The sequence below is a fragment of the Engystomops pustulosus genome, chromosome 9 (genome assembly GCF_040894005.1).
Source record: "Engystomops pustulosus chromosome 9, aEngPut4.maternal, whole genome shotgun sequence".
Classification (NCBI taxonomy): Eukaryota; Metazoa; Chordata; class Amphibia; order Anura; family Leptodactylidae; genus Engystomops; species Engystomops pustulosus.
Genome location: NC_092419.1, coordinates 55,526,586 through 55,551,878, shown reverse-complemented (window position 1 = coordinate 55,551,878; position 25,293 = coordinate 55,526,586). Strand labels below are relative to the sequence as shown.

Genomic DNA, 25,293 nt, shown 5'->3' with positions numbered 1-25,293 from the left:
GGATTAAACTGGCCATTTCCTTAGTTTACTCTGCAGCTAATTTACCACTATCCTCAGATCTTAGATGCTGCCCACTCTAGTGGGCTTTGCCTCCCGGGTAGAATTTAGGGAAGTTTCAATAGACCAGATCTGTAGAGCTGCTACCTTGTCTTCCCCTCATACTTTCTTCCGTCACTACTGGTTGGATGTTGGTGGAGCACTGGATCTTTCCTTTGGGCGCAGGGTGTTATCTTCTGTTGTCCCCCCCCTCCTAAGCAGTGTTCCTATTTTATTCTCTCTGTGGTGCTGTCATGGTGAGGGGTAATAGCTAATTATGTACCAGTAATTTTCTTTCCCAGAAGCACGATCGCACTGCTTAGTTCCCCCTCTTGCACTTTTGAGGTGTTTTTGTTCATGTGGTGTGGTGTTATCCACCTGCTGTTTTTGGGAGTGGTGATTAACATACTGTTTAAGTCTCGTACAGCTCTCTGAAATACACTGTGGCTATGGAGGAGGAGTGGAATTTTTAAAGTCTGGGTTTCCTGTCCCTGGAGGCGGACCTCTCTCGGTGGTGCCATCGTGGTTCCGGGAAAGAAGATTACCGGTACGTAATTACCTAAGTTTCATTTCATGCACTCCTGCGCTTTGTATAGCTGTTGTTTGGAGAATGCCGCTTTTTCAGTCTTATTGTTGAAAGCTGAGATGTCACCAGAAAGGGACCTATTTTTTAAACCAAGCTTATTTAAATATATTCCATTATGTATTCTACTACTGACAATACAGGCATATGAAAAAGTTTGCACCCCTATTAATCTTAATCTTTCAGGATTGAAATGCGGTTTATTGTACTTCCAGAAAATGTGCAATATGCATTAAAACAAAATTTGACCAGTGCAAAAGTATGGGCACCCTTATCATTTGCTTGATTTGAATACTCCTAACAACTTTTTACTGACTTTACTAACCTGAGGGTGTGTTCACACGTTGCAGTTAAAACTGCATCGCAATTAGTTTTGGGTTGGTTTTAGGTGGTATTACTTATTTTAACAAGTGAATGACATTTGTGGAGCAGGTTTCTCCTTCAAAATCAAATTCACTTCATGTCTTTCACCTGTGAAATTGACAAAACTGCACCTAAAACCACCTTAAAGCTGAGTGTGAACGCACCCTCATTGAGCTTTGAACTTCATAGCCAGGTGTATCCAATCTTGAGAAAAGGTATTTAAAGGTGGCCACTTGCAAGTTGTTCTCCTATTTGAATCTCCTCTGAGGAGTGGCATTATGGGCTCCTCAAAACAACTCTCAAATGATCAGAAAACAAAGATTGTTGAACATAGTTGTTCGGGGGAAGGATACAAAAAGTTGTCTTAGAGATTTAACCTGTCAGTTTCCACTGTGAGGAACGTAGTAAGGAAATGGAAGAACACATGGACAGTTCTTGTTAAGCCCAGAAAAATATCGGTCAACAATAAATACAGCGCACTTTGCACGAGAAGAAGCTGTATGGGATAATGATGCGTAAGAAGCTGTTTCTGCAAGCACGCCACAAAAACACAGTTGCCTGCAAATGCACATTTGGACAGGCCAGTTTCATTTCAGAAGAAGGTCCTGTGGACTGATGAAACAAAGATTAAGTTTTTTGGTCATACAGAAAGGTGTTATCCATGGCGCATTCCAAGAAAAACACTTGCTACCCACTGTAAAATTTGGTTCCAACATGCTTTGGGGCTGTGTGGCCAATGCCGGCACCGGGAATCTTGTTAAAGTTGAGGGTTGCATGGATTCCTCTCAGTATCAGCAGATTCTTGAGAATAAATGACAAAGTTGAAGTTACGCTGGGGATTGATATTTCCACAAGACAATGATCCAAAACACCGCTCCATCCCAGTGCCCAAACCTGAATATCATTGAACATCTGTGGGATGGGTCAAAATACCTTCATCCAGGAACTCATTAAAAGCTAACTAGAGGAAGCGACTAGAGGCTGGTATTTTTGCAAAATGAGGAACTACTAAATATTAATGTCACTATTCTGTTTAGGTGCCCATACTTTTGCAGCTGTCAAATTTTGTTTTAATGCATATTGCACAATTTCTGTTACTACAATAAACCTAATTTCAAACCTGAAATATTACTGTGTCCATCAGTTATTAGATAACTGAAATAGCGGTTGCAAAAACCCAAATTTTGATAACCAAAAATGATTAAGATAAATAGGGGTGGCCAAACTTTTTCATGACTGTACAATGTCACAGCTTTTCTGTATCTACTATATGCACAGAGAATACCATGAAAACTAGCCATACACCACAGACATTGGCCATAACAATGTTGTAAATCCTTTCAGTAAATGCTGTTATAAGATATCGGGTGAGATGGCTGCCCCCATAATTATGGACAATCAGAAAATAGAAACAAATTGGAATCAGCGTGTAATCCATAAATAGTTTTTACTCTGGTGGTGACTTGGGAGCTCATAGATTAACAGATGTGCTTCTGTGCTAAACATGAGGAAATCTTTACCACCAAATAATGTCATAAAATTTATTGGGTCCCCCCCTTATATTAATACAAATAAATAAATAGTATTCGCTGCCCCTGGACTCCTCAGCGCACTGGTAGAAGCTGCTTTTGAATGGAATGTACATTGAACACTCGAGAAGGTGTGTAAGCAATGAACATCAAGTAAAAACACCATTCAGGTTCTGTGGTTGATGCCAAGCAGTAAGTCTGAATAAAAAGCTTAAATTCATTTGCAGTAAAAAGATTGCATAATTTAGTGCCCTATCCAAGGCACTGAAGATTAGCCAGGACACTGCAAGACCTCCAGGCAAGTCAGTTAACAAATACCTCCCTAGCACAGGAAGGATCCATGTGGTCAGTCTGTACCAAAATACTTCTGTCCAAAGTGTGTAGGAGCAACTGGGTGAACCTCTGTGGTTAAAATGGTTATGTCGGGGAACTCCTGGATAATGGAGATGGCACCTGTAAAAAAAAAAAAAAACAAAAAAAAAAAACAAACATTTATAGCTGAACCTGCAATGAGCATGACTGCAAACACAGCTGCAGCTGTCATTAACCCCTTGAAGCCAAAACCAGTTTACACCTTTGTGACCAAATCCTATTTTTAGAATAAGACTTGTCACGATAATTGGTTATGACTTTTGAAAGCCTTTCTCTCAGGAGAATCTGAGAGTGTTTACAGGATAGGAAGAAGTCAAAAGCATGATATAGGCGTCATTGGAATTGTGGTCAAAGGCTCTCTCCAGCTGTGTTAAAATATTTTTTTTGTCCGTAATGAGAACTTTTACTTCCTGGCCCCAGTGTGAGACACAGACTAAGCTGCTGAAGCTCCGATCATTTTCTCTGACAGATAACAATTTCACAGGGAGGAAGAATAAACAAGCTATAAAGGTTGTTTCTAAAACAAACTTTCATGTGAATATGATACGGACTGCCGCCAGACCAGTCCTGATGACTTCTCTCAGTACTTCTGCTGCCAATCGATTGCAGCAAGGTGTGAGAGCTGAAGCAGCACAGGGAAGCACTGTCAGTGCCTAAAGAGCTCCGTGTTAATTAACTGAGTGCAAACACAAAGACCAGCCTTAACCCCCTTATGCTCTGCGTGAAAAAACTCTGCATCTTTAAGGGGTTAAAGGGAATCTGCCAACAAAATTAAGGACTTTATGCTTATGAGCCTGAGAGGCTCCAGGCTCCAAAGGGTTTAATGAAGCCTGGAGCCCCTCAAGCTCATTTGCATACAGTATTTCATTCTGGTGGATGTCCTTTAACGGTCACTCCACATTACTTACCAGGTTGTAAGGGGTTAGAGTTAATAGAAGCTGCACCTGCAATGACCAAGTCTGACCACTACAGAGAGCACTTGGACCCATAGTGTATACAGTGACCAGACAGACTCACCATGCGGAGTAGAGAAGAGACTGAGCAGGATGATACAAGCCGGTTGGACACCGTGTTCAATGAGGACTTTTACAGCTTCAATAACAGTATTTCCAGTGCCTAAAATAAAAATCATGGATAGTATAAAGTGCCTGTAAGAAATGCTATATATATAATGTCTCCAAACACATGGCACAGCACCGACCGCAGCAAACACTCATCCGGTATGGAGAGGGCTCAGCCCGTGAGCCCTCGCTTTCCAACCGCTACTATTGCACCGTACTATTACAATTAGTGCATTACAACAAGTACATTATGTCGGTAATGGGTTAAGGGCCCCTGCCAACATATGTGCTTGACCCATGGAAACGGACGTGTGAGCTGGTAAGAACCCACAGATGCTGCACAATGCAGTCCTAACATCGTAGAAAAATGTGATGCAAGGAGTACCTGCCTGCCGAACTGCAACGTCCGCACTGTGAGGGATTGTACACATGTTCAGTTTTTCACATGCAGTTTTTGAAGACAAAAGCAGGTGTGGTAGATAATGGGTAAGAACATATCAATGAGAAGAGTTACTCCTTGTTTGGACACCAAAAACTGCATCTGAAAAACTGAACGTGTGAACACACCTTAATATTTGCCTCAATGTTGGCTGGAAGGCAGGGATATTTGTATCATATTTCCGTATGATGCATGGATTCCTGTCCACTGCATTATGCTCCATATGCAAGATCTGACCAGCACATGGGTCCATTTTCACATACCAAACATGTAAGTGTGCAGAGGTTTTGAAGTCACTGTACAATGAGCATAAAGTATAAAAGATATCTGCCAAAATCTAAAAAAAAACAAAAACAAATAGTAGTATTGTGACTCACTTAGAATTGGATACATCAACAACACCTTCCTCCTATAAACATCTGGTGGAAATTTGGCGTAGTAGACTTTGGCACGTTGCGTTTCTTCATCACTCTGGATCAAAATCTTTCCAATTCGGATAGACCGACAGCAATCCCGCAATCCTTGTTCCATGGCCTCACCTAAACAAGGGAGGAGAAGCATTGAGTATTTGTCCAGACAACCACAGCAGTTTAAGAGGTCTGAAGATTTCTTTTTATCTAGTATTATGACATTTCTAGGTAAATGGAAACTTGCTTTATTAACAACCAAAAAAAAAAATGAATAAAAAGTCTCCGAAGACATTGGGGCTTTATATAGCAGCCATTACGCACTGCCAAGTCTCAGAAGACTGATCTAATCCTTGTGCATTTACAAGTCTCCCATATACAATGGAGATCACAATAAGAGAACAACATACATTTCCTAAATGTCAAGGCCATTGTGTAGCCACATGTGAAATTGTATATATTCTAAAGCACGGAATAAAAATGTAAATCAGAACATTGGAAAAGAACACTAAGTTATTGGTGTTAACCTGGCACCGATTTCTTTAATTATCTGACAATCCCTTAATGGACCTTGATCCTGTCTTTCTTCATTTCTGGAAGTGTAAGCCGCTGTGAAACCGATTAAAACCAGCCAAACTCATGGTAAACATACAAAAACGCATACATTTTCAGGAAGTTTAACAACGGAACAACTAATGCACGGTGTGACAGTACTTCCCCAGCATGCACTCAGATACCTTCCCCCATCTTACTTGCAGGGTTTAGTGTGCGCTCTCTAGGGTCAGTCATCCTCCAATCTCCCCCTCAAAACCAGCAGAGGGGGGCCACTAGCTCAGTTTGGGATTCTAATTCTTCCAAACAGTTTAACAAGATGCGAGGGAAGAGTGTAGTGCACATTACCTAGTATCGGAAAGTCCTGGTACCAAAGCATTTGGTGGGGGAAAATAGCAGCAAAACAATGTTTTTTTGTATTGTTCAACCTAAATCCTTTCAACTCTATATAACTCCTGAGAATGGGAGATTTTCCCCTACAAATGCAGTGCATTTATGTGAACGTTAGTACTTACCACTTCTCATAATGCTCACCCCGCAGTTCCCCTTCTCAAACTTTACCCCCTCATACTTGTAACCTAGGAGAGAAATAATTTTTTTGTGCTTTAATGTTTGCTGACAGATTGTATAATCCACACTATCTGTGTTTTTCACTAAATTATACAACTTATAAATGGCTGGATCACATAGTCACAATCCCCTCCACTGCAATACATGCCTGTCCTTACCAGTAGGTGTAGTAACAGTACATTCTGTATATGGCAACTGATTCAGACCTTCTTCAACCACCAGCCGGATCTGCAGGGATAAAGCAATAGTGAAATACAAACAATAACATTTACTTAGGAATAACATTCCTTAGGCTAAGACTGATGGGAGTCTTATTCTTGCATTACCCGTCAATCACTTTGATAACAGCGCCATCTGCTTGGCAGTGGTAGTTTCCTGCACTGAAGCTCAGTCCCATTCAGGTGACTGACCGGCAATACTACCAAATATATAGCACTGCATATGTCTCCAGTGGTGGAAACCAGTGACCAGATACGGATGGCCTTTACTAAGGATTGTGATAACACTGCCTATGGTGCTGAAATGGGTATAGACCTCTATGTTATTGAGAACAGAACTGTATTAATTAAGATAAATGTAAATGTTACATTTATCTTAATTAATGAATACAGTTGGGTTGGGTAATAATTCATTGGGTTAATACAGTTGGGTAGAAAATTAAAATTAAAATGAGGTTTTAAATGATGCATTTACAAACTCAATTTTAGTGATCAGCATTAGGCATCTGCTGCTAAAGCAAATACAATTATGGGATGTATCAGGAAAGTCATAAATCATCATGATAAGGACATAGTATTTCCCTTATACATATCACTGGTCAGATCACATGTGGAATATGGTGCAGAGTTTTGGGCACCAGTGTATCATAGTAGAACTAGAACGGGTTCAAAGGAGAGCAACCAAGATTAATAGGGGAATGTGGGAGACTAGAATACAATAAGGGCGCGGTCACACGTTTCGCTAGCTTTGCGTTTATAATGCAATGCTAGCGCACAGGGGGCAGCCCGATCGCATATGCATATCCAAGGAAAAATGCAAAGACACCGGGCCTGGTAATAGATCCCAGACCATTCTATACCTAGGCCTGTGGCCAGGACATGGGGGCAACCTCTATGCCTAGAGGAGAGGTGGTTCTACCATTGCCATAGACAAAGGTTCTTTACTGTAAGAGCAGTGAGACTATGGAACTCTCTGCCACAGGAGGTTGTTGTTGCGGATACTTTGTACATGTTCAAAAGAGGCCTGGATTCCTTTTTGGAAGGGCAATAAAATCACACTGTTTGGGAATAAAACTTTCTGTAAGTAATTTCTGTTGATCCAGGGTTTTTTCCTTCTTCTGGATAAACATGGTATAATTTAAAAGAATGGACTTGGACTGAAGTCTTTTTCCAACCTTATGGACGTCTAAATATCAGTGGACGTGTGCCGATAGTAGCAAGCCCGGAGGAGAGGGGGAAGGATTTGTGTTTCAGCAAAATACATGTTGTATCTTAAAGGGTTATTCCAGAATGGAAATACTGAACAAATAACTGTAAAAAACAGATTGACATTAAAGATCAGAGATCACAGCAGCCATCTGTCAGGTGGATCCCAGTAGGTACTGCCCCACAAATCGCCATAAAGCTCATGAGCCATTATTTGAATGAAACTGTTTGCGTAAAATCTGAACATAGATATCTTACATACCAAGCGATCAGCAGAAAACACAAAATCTCCACGACTTGTGGTCCTATAAAGGAGAAGTAAAAACTTGTTACAAATGGCACAAGGAATATCATGATTATCAGACAAGAAACTAAGTACGGTAGGTCATATACCCAATATCCTCATACCACCTATTGTAACTGGCAGAGCTACTATCCGTCTCCTCCGGGCACCTTGAATACATGTATGACACTTCTTCTAGAAGGGGGTGCACATAGTTTCATGTACATTTGTCATCTCTGAGTAAGAATACAGTGACAACAGCTGCTTCAGTACATTCACAGACAAGAACAGGACATGTGGCGTTACACTGTGCCAGGAACGTTCTGGGAAAGGACATTAATCTTCTGAATTCAGAGCCAAGTTAAGCATCAGGTATGACTGGTGAATACAGTATATTCTTATTCTACCAATACTAAGACCCGTACACTGGACAGAAGACAAGTGTCCGATTACTGATGGATAGAACCCAGCGATTACCAGAATGGGGTCCTTTAAGTGCCCCATTTAACAGAGTAGTGATACACATAGGAGCAGAACTCCAATTCTTCTGGAACAGTCATCACCACCAGATTTATACAACTTTAAGGGTGCAGTCACACGTACCTCTAGCACTGCACTTGTAAATTGGTAACCAGAACCCGGTGTCCCCCATTGTTTAAATGCAAGACTTTGGGTTCCGGTTACCGATACCATGCTTTTCCATAGAAAGGCATATTCGAACGGGCCGAGGCCTGTCCCCGTACCCTAGCGATTTGTTTCCACACGCAGTGTTAGTGGTACATGTGACTGCACCCTCCATACAGCAATGCCCACAGCTGACAGCACCCAGTACATACAACCAGCCATACAGCTATGTACAGCTGACAGCACCCAGTACATACAACCAGCCATACAGCTATGTACAGCTGACAGCACCCAGTACATACAACCAGCCATACAGCTATGTACAGCTGACAGCACCCAGTACATACAACCAGCCATACAGCTATGTACAGCTGACAGCACCCAGTACATACAACCAGCCATACAGCTATGTACAGCTGAAAGCACCCAGTACATACAACCAGCCATACAGCTATGTACAGCTGAAAGCACCCAGTACATACAACCAGCCATACAGCTATGTACAGCTGAAAGCACCCAGTACATACAACCAGCTATGTACAGCTGGAAGCACCCAGTACATACAACCAGCCATACAGCTATGCCCACTGCTGGAAGCACCCAGTACATACAACCAGCCATACAGCTATGCCCACAGCTGACAGCACCCAGTACATACAACCAGCCATACAGCTATGCCCACAGCTGACAGCACCCAGTACATACAACCAGCCATACAGCTATGCCCACAGCTGACAGCACCCAGTACATACAACCAGCCATACAGCTATGCCCACAGCTGAAAGCACCCAGTACATACAACCAGCCATACAGCTATGCCCACAGCTGAAAGCACCCAGTACATACAACCAGCCATACAGCTATGCCCACAGCTGACAGCACCCAGTACATACAACCAGCCATACAGCTATGCCCACAGCTGACAGCACCCAGTACATACAACCAGCCATACAGCTATGCCCACAGCTGACAGCACCCAGTACATACAACCAGCCATACAGCTATGCCCACAGCTGACAGCACCCAGTACATACAACCAGCCATACAGCTATGCCCACAGCTGACAGCACCCAGTACATACAACCAGCCATACAGCTATGCCCACAGCTGACAGCACCCAGTGCACAAGAATAACCAGCCATACAGCTATGCCCACAGCTGACAGCACCCAGTACATACAACCAGCCATACAGCTATGCCCACAGCTGACAGCACCCAGTGCACAAGAATAACCAGCCATACAGCTATGCCCACAGCTGACAGCACCCAGTACATACAACCAGCCATACAGCTATGCCCACAGCTGACAGCACCCAGTGCACAAGAATAACCAGCCATACAGCTATGCACAGCTGACAGCACCCAGTGCACAAGAATAACCAGCCATACAGCTATGCACAGCTGACAGCACCCAGTGCACATCTACTTTCCCTGCTCTCCTGGTGCCAGGCCGGGGCAGGATGGGACAGAAGGAGGCGAGAAGTCCGTGCCCTCACCTGTCTCGAATGATGGTCTGTAGTTCTCGGATCTGGTCGTTCATCGGCAGCAGTTTGAGCTGAGGACCGACCAGGTGCTGCTCCTCCTCGGGCGCCTGAATGTCAGGGCTGCCGCTGCCTTCGCTCTCTTTATCCGCCTCATTGCTGCTGCCGCTGCCGTCCACGAAGCGTATGTGCCGGTGTGACAGCTCCGCCTGCTGCTCTCCCGGCATGACTTCCATGCACCGTGGCCTCACACTACACCCGGCAGCGTGCTCTCTTCTCCTGCAGCTGCGGGCACAAAGCGGCTCTCGCGAGGCCTCTCCGCCTTCACCTGGGATCGGTTGTCACATGTGTCAGTCATACGCACTGCCCGCCCCTGCACGTCAGTCTCCTGCTCTCGGATAAAACTACTCGTACAAAGTCCCGCGGGCGGTAACATGCGCATTGTCATTGGATTGTGTACCACAATAATGTGTGCGGCCGGCTCCGTACAACTACTGTGTACATAACAACATACAACGCAACTGCTGACAGCCTATGACAGGGGGCGGGGCTCGGCAGGAGGGTGCCCGGCTTCCTGTCATACGCGTACACTCTGGCCACCAGCAAGCTGAGCTCTATGGTCCTGGAGGATTGACAGTCTTCCAGTCTTTCTGAAGACCCCGTGACCCAGGACATGGCGCTGCTCATGGCGCTCCGTGTGTCCCGGAGGAGAGCGGTGTCACCATGGCAGCTCCAGAGGACACTCAGCTCTTGGTATCCGGGGCAGCGGCGGTGCATGGCCGGCAGGAGCCGAACAGGGGTGAAGCATAGCCAGGTGAGGGACCCGGGACCCGCATAAGATATGAATGTGCTCTTCTACACACAGCGCCACGCCTGCCCTTGGGTGGTGAGGAGTATTGCAGCCGACTGGCATTGAATTTGTAATGTCAGTCACAGGCTTTGGACAAGAGGGGGCGCTGTGCCGCACTTAGTGATCTCTTTAACCAGTTTAAGCCTGGACTATTTTAGTGCTCAGGACCGGAGAAGTTTTCAGTAGTTTTTCTAGTGACACCATGTTTTTCATGATTCTGTTATGCAGGTGGCTTTATGTCTTCTATGTTTTATGATACATATGGCTTGCTGTGGACCAATGTCCCTTTGCTTAGAGACGGCTGCTGCTCGTGAAGTCTAATGGGCGCCATGTAATAGTCCTAGAGAAACAGATCTTCACCATATTGGAAAGTGCGCTGGTGGGACGCAGTCCTTTAACCCCTTCCTGTTCCTTTAGTGCACTGCTGTATCAGTGGGATTGTTTGGCCGCCTATATATGTTCCTGACACAATGGTTTTGTATTGCTGAACACTGGAATGGCCCAAAAAGTCAAAGGATGGGGAAGAGTCCTGTTGTGTTTGGGAAGCAGCTTCTGGAGGAGCTTATAATGATGTACTTATGGCATCACTAAAACCAGGATCAGATCAACCTGACTGTTCTGCACCCCTGTGAGTTCCTAACTGTGTAATGCTGGATCATAAGGACATATATAAGGACGTCATTGTGATCCAGTGGTCCTGGATTACAGGCGGCTGGTGGTTTGTGGTTCCCTTCCCTTCCCTTGAACCTATATATTGCAGTTATCAAACCTGATCGTGTCACGGCACAAATCTAGTTTTATTGTTACCCTATTCACAGACTAGGTTTAACAATCTGATCTACTGGGGCCCAACGTGGGTCCGGTTATATAATTATGCAGTCAGTCGAGCATTTGTCCTGTTGCTCCAATAACATGGGAGCATTGGAATTGCAGAGCACATCACTCGGGTATCTCTCTCCCAGTCACTGCCTTTAAGAAAAACCAGTGGTCCTGTGCTCTTCAATTGCCTATGCTCCTATATTACTGGTGCTCAGAACATATGCTCAAGCTGCTGCATCATTTAGGGAGTACAGGACCCCCTTTAACATGATTGATGTAGCTCCCAGGAGTTGGCCCCCTACCGATTACAGTGGCATCCCCTATCATTTGACAGGCTGGAAGGTGGCTTATTCAGATAGCACGTTTATAGATATCAAGACAGTTGCCAACTTCAAATGTTTTTATCTCCTGGCACCTAGAAACACATCTGGCATCCTATTGAGAATCCCCTCCTTTAATATAGTATCAGGAGTGTGTTTGTGGCTGAAACAGAACCACACTGTTACCTTGACAGTTTTTGACTGTAACTTTTGGTTCTGTTCCACCTAGAACCATACATATACTATTTTAAAGGGGAGATTATTTAAATGTGTTTCTAGGTGGTACGATTCAGGAGATATGAAAGTTTGACACTGTCATGACATGTATACACACGTGCTATCTGCATGCGGTACGTGCAAATAGGAAGTATGGTATACAGCTTAATGGCTGTCATGAAGGGGTTAGGGACCTGATGTTATGATGATCATGGGAAACACATATGCGTTTTGGCCAAATCCCCTCACTTTTGCGTTTTGGATGCGTTTAAATGCGTGTCCTGAAGGTGCATTCCCACTGCCATTTGCTCACCTGCACCGGATCACGGATGAGTACAGAGCCGGGAGAGGTGAGCGCTCTTCACTCTTCCTATCTCAGTAGGCACACGAGCAGCCACGGTGCCCCGGGAGCCATAAAGGTCTATGTGGGCGACCAGATCACGGCCCCATGACAGCCATATGAATGAGGCTAGTTTCACACGGTCAGTATTTTGCATCAGTATTTGTATACCAAAAAAAGGAAGACATTTTGCCTAAAACACAATCAAGTTTTCATGTAGGGAATTACTGATCATATAATAACCATGTGAATATGCTGCTTGTGATTAGAATAGTAAAACATTACAATCCGTGATCTTGACCATAGCTTAAAATCTGAACCATAGAAACAAATTCTTTAATCACAATAATACTGTTTAACAAATGAAGTGAGGCAGCCTGGTGTTCTACTTGTCAGTAGGTTCACCAGATTATTATGACAGTAGGAAATGATAACCCCCATGGATACATTAGAGGGGCCTTGACTGACCATGTGTTTGGAGGATAATTGAGGAACAGCACAGTCTGTGATCCCGCTTTCACATCTTCATTTTCTTAGTAATCGTGAGCAGTGGGGGATCCGAGGCCAAAGCTGCTTGCCTCTTGCTACAATAAAACAAATTTTATGCTACCTGGAGGATGGGGGGAAGCTTGGGAAGAACGCAGCAGGAACTGTGGATAGAGTATAAGATAGAGCAGCTACCATAATGGTTCCTCTGTATACATAACTGATCATTAACTCCATGATGTTACCTTGGGTCTCATTCACTTAAATGAAATCTACTGTCATAATCAGGCATCATAAACAGGGGGCACTTACTTATAGACCCAGCACAGTGATTGTGGTAATGTTTCTAAATATGTTACTTATGGCCTCCTTCTGCAATCAACTTTAAAAAATATGCTAATGAGGCAAAATGGCTCTGAAGGTGTTACCAGAGCTCCTCAGGGTTCACAGGCTGGTACACAATGCAGAAGTACTTCCCCCTTCCTCTCCCACTGTGTGACATTGCAGCAGGTATAGGCGGGGGAGGGTGAAACATGCTGCTGCACAGTGTAACAGACTATATGAAGCTAGAACGGGGGGGGGGGGGGGCTGCGCTAGTGCCCCCAGGAGCCTTTTGGACTCATTTAGCATAATTTTAAAATAAAGAAGGCCATGGATAACAAATAGAAGAACACTACAACAGTTTATCATGATGGATTTCAATGGTATATTTCCTTTAAAATGGTGCGATTTACTGTGTATGATATGATCCTTAAATCCTGCCCTGACCATAGAACTTAATATGTAAAGCAGCATAATTAACTCTGCAAGGTCATGTCATTTCACCAATGATTGGGACCATGGATGCATATTCTTATTTTGGACCAGCAATGACGTGGATCACAGTGCTGACTTGTTATGTCAGATTCTGGTAAAATGTGACTTGCCCGGCATGACCACTAATATGTCACACAGGTTCTAACAATTCCTTCCTGTCACACCCATATTTACGGATGGATCTTGATATTGTCAGCAAGAAAGGTGCATCTTCTTTCTTATCTCACACTTGTATCATGAGTTCAGTTGTTGCAGAAGTAACATGGCTTCCAGGATCCCCATTGACCTGTAACATGGATTCTGTCCGTCATATAATAGAAATGTGTGGACACATTTACAACCTAATAGTTGGAGTTATTGGGATTCATAAACAAAAAACTAGAGCACTGGCAACCTAAGCATGCAGAAGGGTGTGCAGGCTGCCAACAGGGCATGTGGAAAAGTAGTACAATCTTATTTAAAGGGTTTTTAGTTTCTATTCACTGTTTAATCATTTTACTCTGTGTATTTAGGTGACATTACAATATTGTTATCAGTAAAGGCACACAGTGTGGTGTCCTCCTGTCATACCCCTGGCTCATACAGATAACTGCTGAGTTTAACCACTCACTTACTTATTTGTCACAGATATTGTCAGCACTGGTTGTAGAAAGGTTAGGACAGGACTATTGGGTTGGCGCCTAACAATTGTCCAACTACTGATCAGTGTAAACGTTTGGAGTAGGATGGCAAATGGTGATAAAAGGTCCACTTTTCATTTCTGCCAACCTACTCCAGATTTAGAAATGAATCCACATGTGGTAGACACATTTATGAATTGTAACTTTTCAATAAGTAGCAAATTTAGGCCCAAATTCACTCCAGTCCCCTCCTGACATAGGAAATGCTTGGGAATTGGTTGCATAAAAAAGTCTTTTCACCAAAAGGTCTTAAATCCCATGCAGACATCAACTCCTCGTATGCCAGAGTTACCATGTAGTCTATATCCCTATAATCCATCTGACATATAAAAAATACTGACGCGCAATGCCTGCCTTGTCAAAAACCCCACAACGTGGCCTAGTTAGTCATTAAACATTCCAAGGAGAAATCCACATGCAGTTGTGCAACTTTTTTATGCAGTTCTACTCTATGCAGCAAAAGCAGCAATTTTTGATCATTTTTCTAGAAAGAAACCTGTTGTGAAAACATTAGGAAGTGCAGTACACTTAGAAGTCTATGGGCATTGTATACTCCTCTATACATGCATCATGAGTGCCGAGAGATCATCCTGGTATAAAGCCCCGACAGAAGGCACAAAGAAACAATGTCTAAACATTTTGGGCATTAGTGAGTGCACTGGCATCTTTAATGCTTTGGAAGGGGTAACATAAGGGAGAGAAACAGAGTGGGATTCAGAGATGCAAAGAAGCAAAGGCTGCAGCTGTCTGGGGACGGAGCCGTTGTACCGCTAGAAAGGTCCTTTTGTCATTCTGCATTTTTAATGTTTGTTTTTAATTTGCTTTACACCTGCTGCCGATGTTCTCCTGGCTCGCTTTCAGCTTCATAGGTTGTGTTTTCCTCCTGGGCATCACAAGACATAAAAGCGGAAGCGCTATTCTTTGAAGAATTCTTCTCCTTCTTTGTCTTAACGTGCCCTTCTTTTTCCTCAGGTCCTACACTCGTTCCCCAGGCAGACGGCATGGCGGATTTGGGGGAAAGACAATTCATGCCACTTGTTAGATGCAGCAAAGGTATTAATAGCTTCATCCTATGTTGGCAGCTGGTTAACACCCTGAGAGTATTCTCCAATATATCCTGCATTTTTTTTTACATAATTTACTTTATTATGGGAATGGATGAATAATACTTCTTTCAGTAGCAATAGAAGAAATGTATGATAATTACTTTAAAATGAAAATAAACTATGACGCTATGTGGTCTTGTATTCCATGTACAGACAGTCCCCGGGTTATGTACAAGATGTTTGTACTTAGTTGGTATATTTTATAGTTGCAACTCCAGACAAAATTTTGTTTTGTCCCAGTGACAATTTGTTTTTTTAAAACTTTTTGCTGTCAAGGATTATCAATAATCATTGCAGCCTGGGACTTAAGGCCTAACTTGCTGATCAGTTGGGGTCTCAGTGCTGAAACCCTCCGCAGATCGTGAGAACGAGGGGTCCAAACGAGCCCTCGCCGCTCCTAGATCTGCGGGGGTTTCATCAATCCTGTGGATAGGGCCTAACTTGCCTTTGTGTGAAAACCCCTTCAAGTCAGGGACTTCCTGTATTCTGAATGAAGGCTGTCATAAATGCCTTTTATGTGAAAGGGACGGTTTATGACACCGACATGCTTGAACCATGTTGTGACTTTCAGGAACTGAACATTCTACAAGGAACAGGAATTCAAGCCTTATAGATATCTATGATACATGGAGTACCTATAGAATAACCGCACCATACTGAGAACACAATTTCAGTACAGCGCTGTTGTCCCAAACGTATGTGGCAGATCCTTGCATTATTTATCATGATGCAATATGATGTTTGGTGTTTCGTCCATGGTACAGTGTTCCTTCATGGAAATGCGACTTCCTCACAGTCCATTTTACACGGACACATCCTTGTGGTTTTGCCCTTTCTCTGTTACCAGAATTGCTTTTGTTCTTAAAGGAAACCTACCACTACTCATATGATGAAATCATACAAGCGATCTTTAGTTTAGTTTAGTTAAAAAACCTATTAACTCACATATGTAAATTAGCCCTCCGGTGCTATCCCTACGTCATCAACCCTCCGCCAATGCCTTCCAATTGTTAATTATTCACACCCCCCGTCTTTCACGGCTCTCGGCACCTCAAGGAGGGCGGGTAGAAAGACGGGGGGTGTGAATAATTAACAATTGGAAGGCATTGGCGGAGGGTTGATGACGTAGGGGTAGCACCGGAGGGCTAATTTACATATGTGAGTTAATCGGATTTTTAGCTAAACTAAAAATGAGCAGTGGTAGGTTTCCTTTAAAGAGAATCGTTATCCTCTCCTGACAATTTAACAAAGAAGAATTTTCACCAAATCCAAAAGCTCAACCTCTTTTGCACCCTTTTATGCAAGATTGGCGTTAGTGCATCTACATCTAGAATGCAAAGAGTTCCTGGAGGTGGTGGAGGGTCATCTTTTAGTATGTGCATTTCCTATGAAACAAATCTTTTCTTATATCAATGTTTTGTGGTTGTTATTCCTTCTAGAAATGTATTTTTCTACCACTGATTTAAAATGCAACATCCAATGATAATTTAATCATAAATTTCTAAGAGGTGTAACAAAAGAACCACATGCATAGCTTATAGGAAATGATGCTCCACAATTATTTCATGGGAATTGAAGCTTTTACAAAGAAAGACACAAATTACAGGAGAGGCGATGGGTACATACCCTGAACCCTATTCATTGAGAGTTTCAGAGACTAAAGGTTTAACATGAGCCACCCAACACGTGATGTAATACATTTATCAACCAGCATGAACCACTTATAGATCTGGTGCACCTTTAGTCTAAAGAATAGACTGGATTAGTAAAAGTGTCCCCATTGTTCCTTTACGTAATGAATATTCAGCTGTTGCTGATATTGGAAGGCTTCATGTATAGTATTCGCCACAAGCCTCCTTATATTGGAGACTAAATCTTTGTATTCCTGAGTGCTGGCCTCCAGGGTAGCCCTTATTCTCTGAAAGGTAGCAGAATAAGACAGTATATTTATGGTACATAAATGTCTAGTGAAATTGCAGCAGTAGTTATAAGCGGAAAGATACTTTAGCCTAACTGTTCATTTAGACCCCGGGGTGCTTGACAAGACCGGATCCTGGAACAGCACAGGGCCCACAGGTGATGGTGCTTCACCCCTCCTCCCTCTGCAGGAAAACGAGCGCCAGCACACAAATCTACTAAAGCATAGGACAAATCCTATACTTTGCGGCCCACCGACTCGGTCACAGTGCGGCCATAGAAGTCTGTGGGGACCGTGATCTGGTCACAAATCATGCGACCAGATCTCTGCCCCCATAACAGGTGTGTGAATGCATCCTAATACTGGTAGCAGATGTACTATAAATTAAGTATCAAATGCATGATTATCTGGCATATTTTAATATTATTTTTGTTATACAGGTCCTCTCCACTTTCCCTTCATCTCACATAAGAACATGCTGGCACGGACATGCTGGTGGAGGCCTACATTCAGATCCAAAGCAAGGGGTAAGATAATCTCATGATTAGGTTATGATTATATGCGCTCTATTACATATACTTTGCAAATAACATTCCTTTACTAAAGGGAGTTTCAACTATTCAGACACTAATTATTTATTCTTTGAATAGGTCATCAATATCAGATCTCTGGGGGTATAACACCTAGAATACGCACCTAAAACAGTGTATTAATATGTTATTACAGTAACTTGAATGTGATCTAAACTGCAGTAACCCTGTAGGCCACAACACTGTGTATAGAGCTGTCTGCTTCCTGTGCTTGTATACTTGTGGCTCCTAATATCAGATACTTGTAAGTTTATGATCCTCACACTTCTTCAGTCCTGGAAAACCACTTTAATATGTTACTTGATGGCATTGCATCTTATATGATTACATAAAGGATGGATGAGGCTTGCCCTATTTCCCACTTTGATTGAACATGCACACCTGGTCAATCCAACCTGCATGAGTGTAGAGGAGTCGGGGAAAGTGGCCTTCCCATACATATGTTACGTGTATAGCCAGACTTGTCTTTCCCTTGCCACAGATGTTATGAAAAAGAGCTAGAGATCCCACGGTTGCAAAAGGTGGAAAACATGTACAGGCGGTCCCCTACTTAAGGACACCCGACTTACAGACAACCCATAGTTACAGACGGACCCCTCTGCCCACTGTGACCTCTGGTGAAGCTCTCTGGATGCTTTACTATAGTCCCAGACTGCAATGATCAGCTGTAAGGTGTCTGTAATGAAGTTTTATTGATAATTCTTGGTCCAATTACACCAAAAATTTTGAAACTCCAATTTTCACTGGGGCAAAAGAAAAAAAATTGTCTAGAACTTCCATTATAAAATATACAGTTTCGACTTACATACAAATTCAACTTAAGAACAAACCTCCAGACCCTATCTTGTATGTAACCCTGGGACTGCCTGTACCCTGGACAGCAGCCATGTCCATTCAAGGTCCTGATCAGTATGTCCCCACATCTGCCCAGTGATACAGGATGTGGGGGTGTATCTTTTAGCCAGTAGAGCAAGAGAGCAATTGACTGATGGAGGCAGCTAGTGTGAAGGAAAAAGTTACCAATACATAAGAAACATGTCAATTTGAGGAGCAGTTTTTGTAATTGTCCCCAATATTCCTGAGGAAAACGAACTGGTATACATCTCATCAAATATAATAGATGCGGTAATAGTTACATTTTTACTAAAATTAATTCTCGCCACCCATGAAAAAGTCAATCTGGCAAACTACACCAGTTCCCTTATTAACTTTACCATAAGTTTTTCATATTTACTTTTATGATCTTTTCAATTGAATTATCAATTAAAACTCCTAAGTACTCTGTTCCCTTTGTCGGCCAAACAAATTTAAATACAAGAATTTCAGTCTTAGAGGTATGCTGCAAGAGAATCTTGCAGGCAGGCTATATACTATGGGGTTGGCAGGCTGTATGCTACAGGGGTTGGCGGGCTGTATGCTACAGGGGTTGGCGGGCTGTATGCTACAGGGTAAAGTCACAAACAAATATATTTCCCAGCGAAAAAGGTGAACTTCAGAGCAGCAATTTGGTAAAAAAGCATGCTCTCTTACAAATGGTGAACAAGTAATAAAAAATGTCACCAAAGCTCAATGCTCCCTTTCAAATAAGGAAAATCCATAAAAAATGTGCTTCAGATAAAATAAAGAAAGGAACAGTACTTTTAATTGAAGAGCACATACACCACTCCACCATGTTCTGAAATGGATGACTCCTAGTGCTTCAAGGCTGGCTGGCTACATGCACGACATGGGGCTGGCTGGCTGGCTACATGCACGACATGGGGCTGGCTGGCTGGCTACATGCACGACATGGGGCTGGCTGGCTGGCTACATGCACGACATGGGGCTGGCTGGCTGGCTACATGCACGACATGGGGCTGGCTGGCTGGCTACATGCACGACATGGGGCTGGCTGGCTGGCTACATGCACGACATGGGGCTGGCTGGCTGGCTACATGCACGACATGGGGCTGGCTGGCTGGCTACATGCACGACATGGGGCTGGCTGGCTGGCTACATGCACGACATGGGGCTGGCTGGCTGGCTACATGCACGACATGGGGCTGGCTGGCTGGCTACATGCACGACATGGGGCTGGCTGGCTGGCTACATGCACGACATGGGGCTGGCTGGCTGGCTACATGCACGACATGGGGCTGGCTGGCTGGCTACATGCACGACATGGGGCTGGCTGGCTGGCTACATGCACGACATGGGGCTGGCTGGCTGGCTACATGCACGACATGGGGCTGGCTGGCTGGCTACATGCACGACATGGGGCTGGCTGGCTGGCTACATGCACGACATGGGGCTGGCTGGCTGGCTACATGCACGACATGGGGCGGGCTGGCTGGCTGGCTACATGCACGACATGGGGCGGGCTGGCTACATGCACGACATGGGGCTGGCTGGCTGGCTACATGCACGACATGGGGCTGGCGGGCTGGCTACATGCACGACATGGGGCTGGCTGGCTGGCTACATGCACGACATGGGGCTGGCTGGCTGGCTGGCTACATGCACGACATGGGGCTGGCTGGCTACATGCACGACATGGGGCTGGCTGGCTGGCTGGCTACATGCACGACATGGGGCTGGCTGGCTGGCTACATGCACGACATGGGGCTGGCTGGCTGGCTGGCTACATGCACGACATGGGGCTGGCTGGCTGGCTGGCTACATGCACGACATGGGGCTGGCTGGCTGGCTACATGCACGACATGGGGCTGGCTGGCTGGCTGGCTACATGCACGACATGGGGCTGGCTGGCTGGCTGGCTACATGCACGACATGGGGCTGGCTGGCTGGCTGGCTACATGCACGACATGGGGCTGGCTGGCTGGCTGGCTACATGCACGACACGGGGCTGGCTGGCTGGCTACATGCACGACACGGGGCTGGCTGGCTACATGCACGACACGGGGCTGGCTGGCTGGCTACATGCACGACACGGGGCTGGCTGGCTGGCTACATGCACGACACGGGGCTGGCTGGCTGGCTACATGCACGACACGGGGCTGGCTGGCTGGCTACATGCGCGACACGGGGCTGGCTGGCTTGCTACATGCGCGACACGGGGCGGGCTGGCTGGCTTGCTACATGCGCGACACGGGGCGGGCTGGCTGGCTGGCTACATGCGCGACACGGGGCTGGCTGGCTGGCTACATGCGCGACACGGGGCGGGCTGGCTGGCTGGCTACATGCGCGACACGGGGCGGGCTGGCTGGCTGGCTACATGCGCGACACGGGGCGGGCTGGCTGGCTGGCTACATGCGCGACACGGGGCGGGCTGGCTGGCTGGCTACATGCGCGACACGGGGCGGGCTGGCTGGCTGGCTACATGCGCGACACGGGGCGGGCTGGCTGGCTGGCTACATGCGCGACACGGGGCGGGCTGGCTGGCTGGCTACATGCGCGACACGGGGCGGGCTGGCTGGCTGGCTACATGCGCGACACGGGGCGGGCTGGCTGGCTACATGCGCGACACGGGGCGGGCTGGCTGGCTGGCTACATGCGCGACACGGGGCGGGCTGGCTGGCTGGCTACATGCGCGACACGGGGCGGGCTGGCTGGCTGGCTACATGCGCGACACGGGGCGGGCTGGCTGGCTGGCTACATGCGCGACACGGGGCGGGCTGGCTGGCTGGCTACATGCGCGACACGGGGCGGGCGGGCTGGCTGGCTACATGCGCGACACGGGGCGGGCGGGCTGGCTGGCTACATGCGCGACACGGGGCGGGCGGGCTGGCTGGCTACATGCGCGACACGGGGCGGGCGGGCTGGCTGGCTACATGCGCGACACGGGGCGGGCGGGCTGGCTGGCTACATATACGAAAGCATTTTAAAACGCAATTCTAAATCACTGGAGAGGAGCTATTATTGATCTGGAACGAGCCCTGCATGTTTTCCATATAAAACAATTCAAAACATGTGGTGCTGGTTACCAATCGCATGCATTTACAATTGGCACACAGCCCTCCCTGTAATAGCAGTTATATTCTTGTACATAGGGGGAAGTATTATAGTAGTTATATTCTTGTATTATAGTAGTTATGAAACGAAGAAAAAACGGAGGGGCTCCAGCAAGGTAGAAAATTCCAGGTAGCTTAAAATTTGTCAAAAAAAGAATTTATTGAATCCAAGTTAAAAAAGCACTTGCAAGTGCAAGAAGGACGAACATGGATACACTGGGGGAAGACACAAACAAAAAAAAGGTATGAGTAAGGACTAGGTTGCGTTAGTCCGAAACGCGTTACCGCAAGCTTTTTTTGTCTGTATCTTTCCCCCAGTGTATCCATGTTCGTCCTTCTTGCACTTGCAAGTGCTTTTTTAACTTGACAAATTTTAAGCTACCTGGAATTTTCTACCTTGCTGGAGCCCCTCCGTTTTTTCTTCGTTTCATTCTTGGCCCTTGTGGCGGGACCACTACCGGATTGGACCCTTTGGACTCCGTGCACACTGTCGTTTTGAGGCGTAACAGGACGTTTTTGGGGTGAGCTGTTTTCAACTTTTTCTATAGTAGTTATATTCTTGTACATAGGGGGCAGTATTATAGTAGTTATTTTCCTGTACATAGGAGGCAGTATTATAGTAGTTATATTCCTGTACATAGGTGGTAGTATTATAGTAGTTATATTATTGTACATAAGGGCAGTATTATAGTAGTTATATTCTTGTACACAGGGGGCAGTATTATAGTAGTTATATTCTTGTACATAAGGGGCAGTATTATAGTAGTTATATTCTTGTACATAGGGGCAGTATTATAGTAGTTATATTCTTGTACATAGTGGGCAGTATTATAGTAGTTATATTCTTGTACATAGGGGGCAGTATTATAGTAGTTATATTCTTGTATATAGCGGGCAGTATTATAGTAGTTATATTCTTGTACATAATGGGCAGTATTATAGTAGTTATATTCTTGTACATAGGGGGCAGTATTATAGTAGTTATATTCCTGTACATAGGGTGCAGTCTTATAGTAGTTATATTCTTGTACATGGGGGGCAGTATTATAGTAGTTATATTCTTGTACATAGGGGGCAGTATTATAGTAGTTATATTCTTGTACATAGGGGGCAGTATTATAGTAGTTATATTCTTGTACATAGGGGGCAGTATTATAGTAGTTATATTCTTGTTCATAGGGGGCAGTATTATAGTAGTTATATTCTTGTACATGGGGGGCAGTATTATAGTAGTTATATTCTTGTACATAGGGGCAGTATTATAGTAGTTATATTCTTGTACATAGTGGGCAGTTTTATAGTAGTTATATTCCTGTACATAGGTGGTAGTATTATAGTAGTTATATTATTTTACATAGAGGCAGTATTATAGTAGTTATATTCTTGTACACAGGGGGCAGTATTATAGTAGTTATATTCTTGTACATAAGGGGCAGTATTATAGTAGTTATATTCCTGTACATAGGCGCAGTATTATAGTAGTTATATTCTTGTACATAGTGGGCAGTATTATAGTAGTTATATTCCTGTACATAGGGGGCAGTATTATAGTAGTTATATTCTTGTATATAGCGGGCAGTATTATAGTAGTTATATTCTTGTACATAGGGGGCAGTATTATAGTAGTTATATTCTTGTACATAGCGGGCAGTATTATAGTAGTTATATTCTTGTTCATAGGGGGCAGTATTATAGTAGTTATATTCTTGTACATGGGGGGCAGTATTATAGTAGTTATATTCTTGTACATAGTGAGCAGTTTTATAGTAGTTATATTCCTGTACATAGGTGGTAGTATTATAGTAGTTATATTATTTTACATAGGGGCAGTATTATAGTAGTTATATTCCTGTACATAGAGGGCAGTATTATAGTAGTTATATTCTTGTACATAAGGGGCAGTATTATAGTAGTTATATTCTTGTACATAAGGGGCAGTATTATAGTAGTTATATTCTTGTACATAGTGGGCAGTATTATAGTAGTTATATTCTTGTACATAGTGGGCAGTATTATAGTAGTTATATTCTTGTACATAGGGGGCAGTATTATAGTAGTTATATTCCTGTACATAGGCGCAGTACTATAGTAGTTATATTCTTGTACATAGTGGGCAGTATTATAGTAGTTATATTCCTGTACATAGGGGGCAGTATTATAGTAGTTATATTCTTGTATATAGCGGGCAGTATTATAGTAGTTATATTCTTGTATATAGCGGGCAGTATTATAGTAGTTATATTCTTGTACATAGGGGGCAGTATTATAGTAGTTATATTCTTGTACATAGGGGCAGTATTATAGTAGTTATATTCCTGTACATAGGGTGCAGTATTATAGTAGTTGTTTGCATGTACATTGGTGCAGTTCTGTTTCGGAAGCCCCAAAGTGAAGCTCTAAAGACTTGTCATTTGCCAATTACTGTCCTCAGCCATCATCACTTTACTAGCAGTGATGTGCCGTTGTTACCTGCAGCTGTAAACACTGTGGGGAAAAAGAGGATGCAATGCCAGATTATTTCCCTTTAATTGTACAAAAGTGTGCCAAATACAACCTTTTAAGCTGTGTTATTGTGTTTCTATACTTACACATATGTTTTCAGTGTAAACTGCCTTATTGGCACTTTGCGATAAGTAGATAGGTTTTACATTGCAGTTTGGACACTCGTTCTCAGAAACTGCCAGATGCAGCCGCGCTTCTAAAATGGGCTTCAGAAGAATTTTATGGGCTCTAGTTTTGTAGAAGATACCACACAAGGTCATGCTTTCTTTGACCCTGGGTTGTCTAACAATGCAGAAATTGCCCAAAATGTCAGTGTCCAGGAACAGTGATCATAACATATTTATGGAAAATAAAAAGCACATTACATTTTTAAAAAGGCTTATTTCCCAAAATTTAGTGCTGCACTACAGGATATAGACTGGGATCAGATACTGTCACATGATAATACTATTGTGAGATGGGAGACAAATCTATCCTGGGTCATTATACTTCTAAATTTATTCCAATAGGTAGCAAGTATAGACGGGCGAGATTACACCCCGCGTGGCTTACAGCTACAGTTAAAAGGGCAATTAATGATAAAAAAGAGGGCAGTCAAAAAATATAAATCTGACCTGAAGTCTTCACCAATTACAAAACGCCAATATCTGTAAGAAGGAAATAAATTCAGCCTAAATACAAAATGAAACAGGTGGCTGAAGATGGCAAAACAAATCCCTAGAAATTATGTAAAGGAAATCAGCCAGTATGAAAAACAACCCTGAAAATACTCGCCTATACTCCTCTTCATCTAGATCCCGGCTAAGACTAGGGGGTATTCTCTAGTCTTTACATGCTGGGATCACCTAGAAAAGAGTCTTCTAAAAAGCAGGACTGAGCGCGGGGACATGTCTGGCGCTCCGGCCTGCTAATTATGCATGTGCCCTGTGTGACGTAATCTCCCTGTCCAACATGGGAAAGAGAGTATCCGTCCTTC

General features: G+C 44.1%; 2 protein-coding genes across 4 annotated transcripts in view; one reads left to right on the top strand and one right to left on the bottom strand.

Moving 5' to 3' along the window:
• Positions 1–2,404: 2,404 nt before the first annotated feature.
• Positions 2,405–10,150, bottom strand: UPRT (uracil phosphoribosyltransferase homolog). Its single transcript, XM_072123782.1, has 7 exons — positions 9,740–10,150; positions 7,599–7,641; positions 6,071–6,140; positions 5,858–5,920; positions 4,761–4,922; positions 3,901–3,999; positions 2,405–2,964 (listed from the first exon to the last, which is right to left on the bottom strand). Exons 1-7 carry the CDS (start codon positions 9,958–9,960, stop codon positions 2,858–2,860), a joined length of 765 nt encoding a protein of 254 aa, XP_071979883.1. The 5' UTR covers positions 9,961–10,150; the 3' UTR covers positions 2,405–2,857.
• Positions 10,151–10,268: 118 nt separating this feature from the next.
• ABCB7 (ATP binding cassette subfamily B member 7) overlaps positions 10,269–25,293 on the top strand; it is a 118,746-nt gene continuing 103,721 nt past the window's right edge. The window contains exons 1-3 of one of the 3 annotated variants that reach the window (XM_072123779.1): positions 10,269–10,538; positions 15,224–15,304; positions 17,716–17,802. In XM_072123779.1, the coding sequence (XP_071979880.1) occupies positions 10,398–10,538; positions 15,224–15,304; positions 17,716–17,802 (309 nt within the window). In that variant the 5' untranslated portion in view covers positions 10,269–10,397. Of the gene's footprint in view, positions 10,539–15,223; positions 15,305–15,957; positions 16,053–17,715; positions 17,803–25,293 lie in introns of those variants that run through there. The other 2 variants (XM_072123780.1, XM_072123781.1) reach the window with 2 other exon arrangements.

Excerpts from the sequence above, each read along its gene's own strand:
- UPRT (XM_072123782.1), bottom strand. The coding sequence starts at position 9,960 with ATGGAAGTCATGCCGGGAGAGCAGCAGGCGGAGCTGTCACACCGGCAC. Across the intron at positions 5,921-6,070 it reads TACTGTTACTACACCTACTG|GTTACAAGTATGAGGGGGTA; the intron begins GTAAGGACAGGC and ends TTTCTCTCCTAG. Across the intron at positions 4,923-5,857 it reads GGTGAGCATTATGAGAAGTG|GTGAGGCCATGGAACAAGGA; the intron begins GTAAGTACTAAC and ends TCCCTTGTTTAG.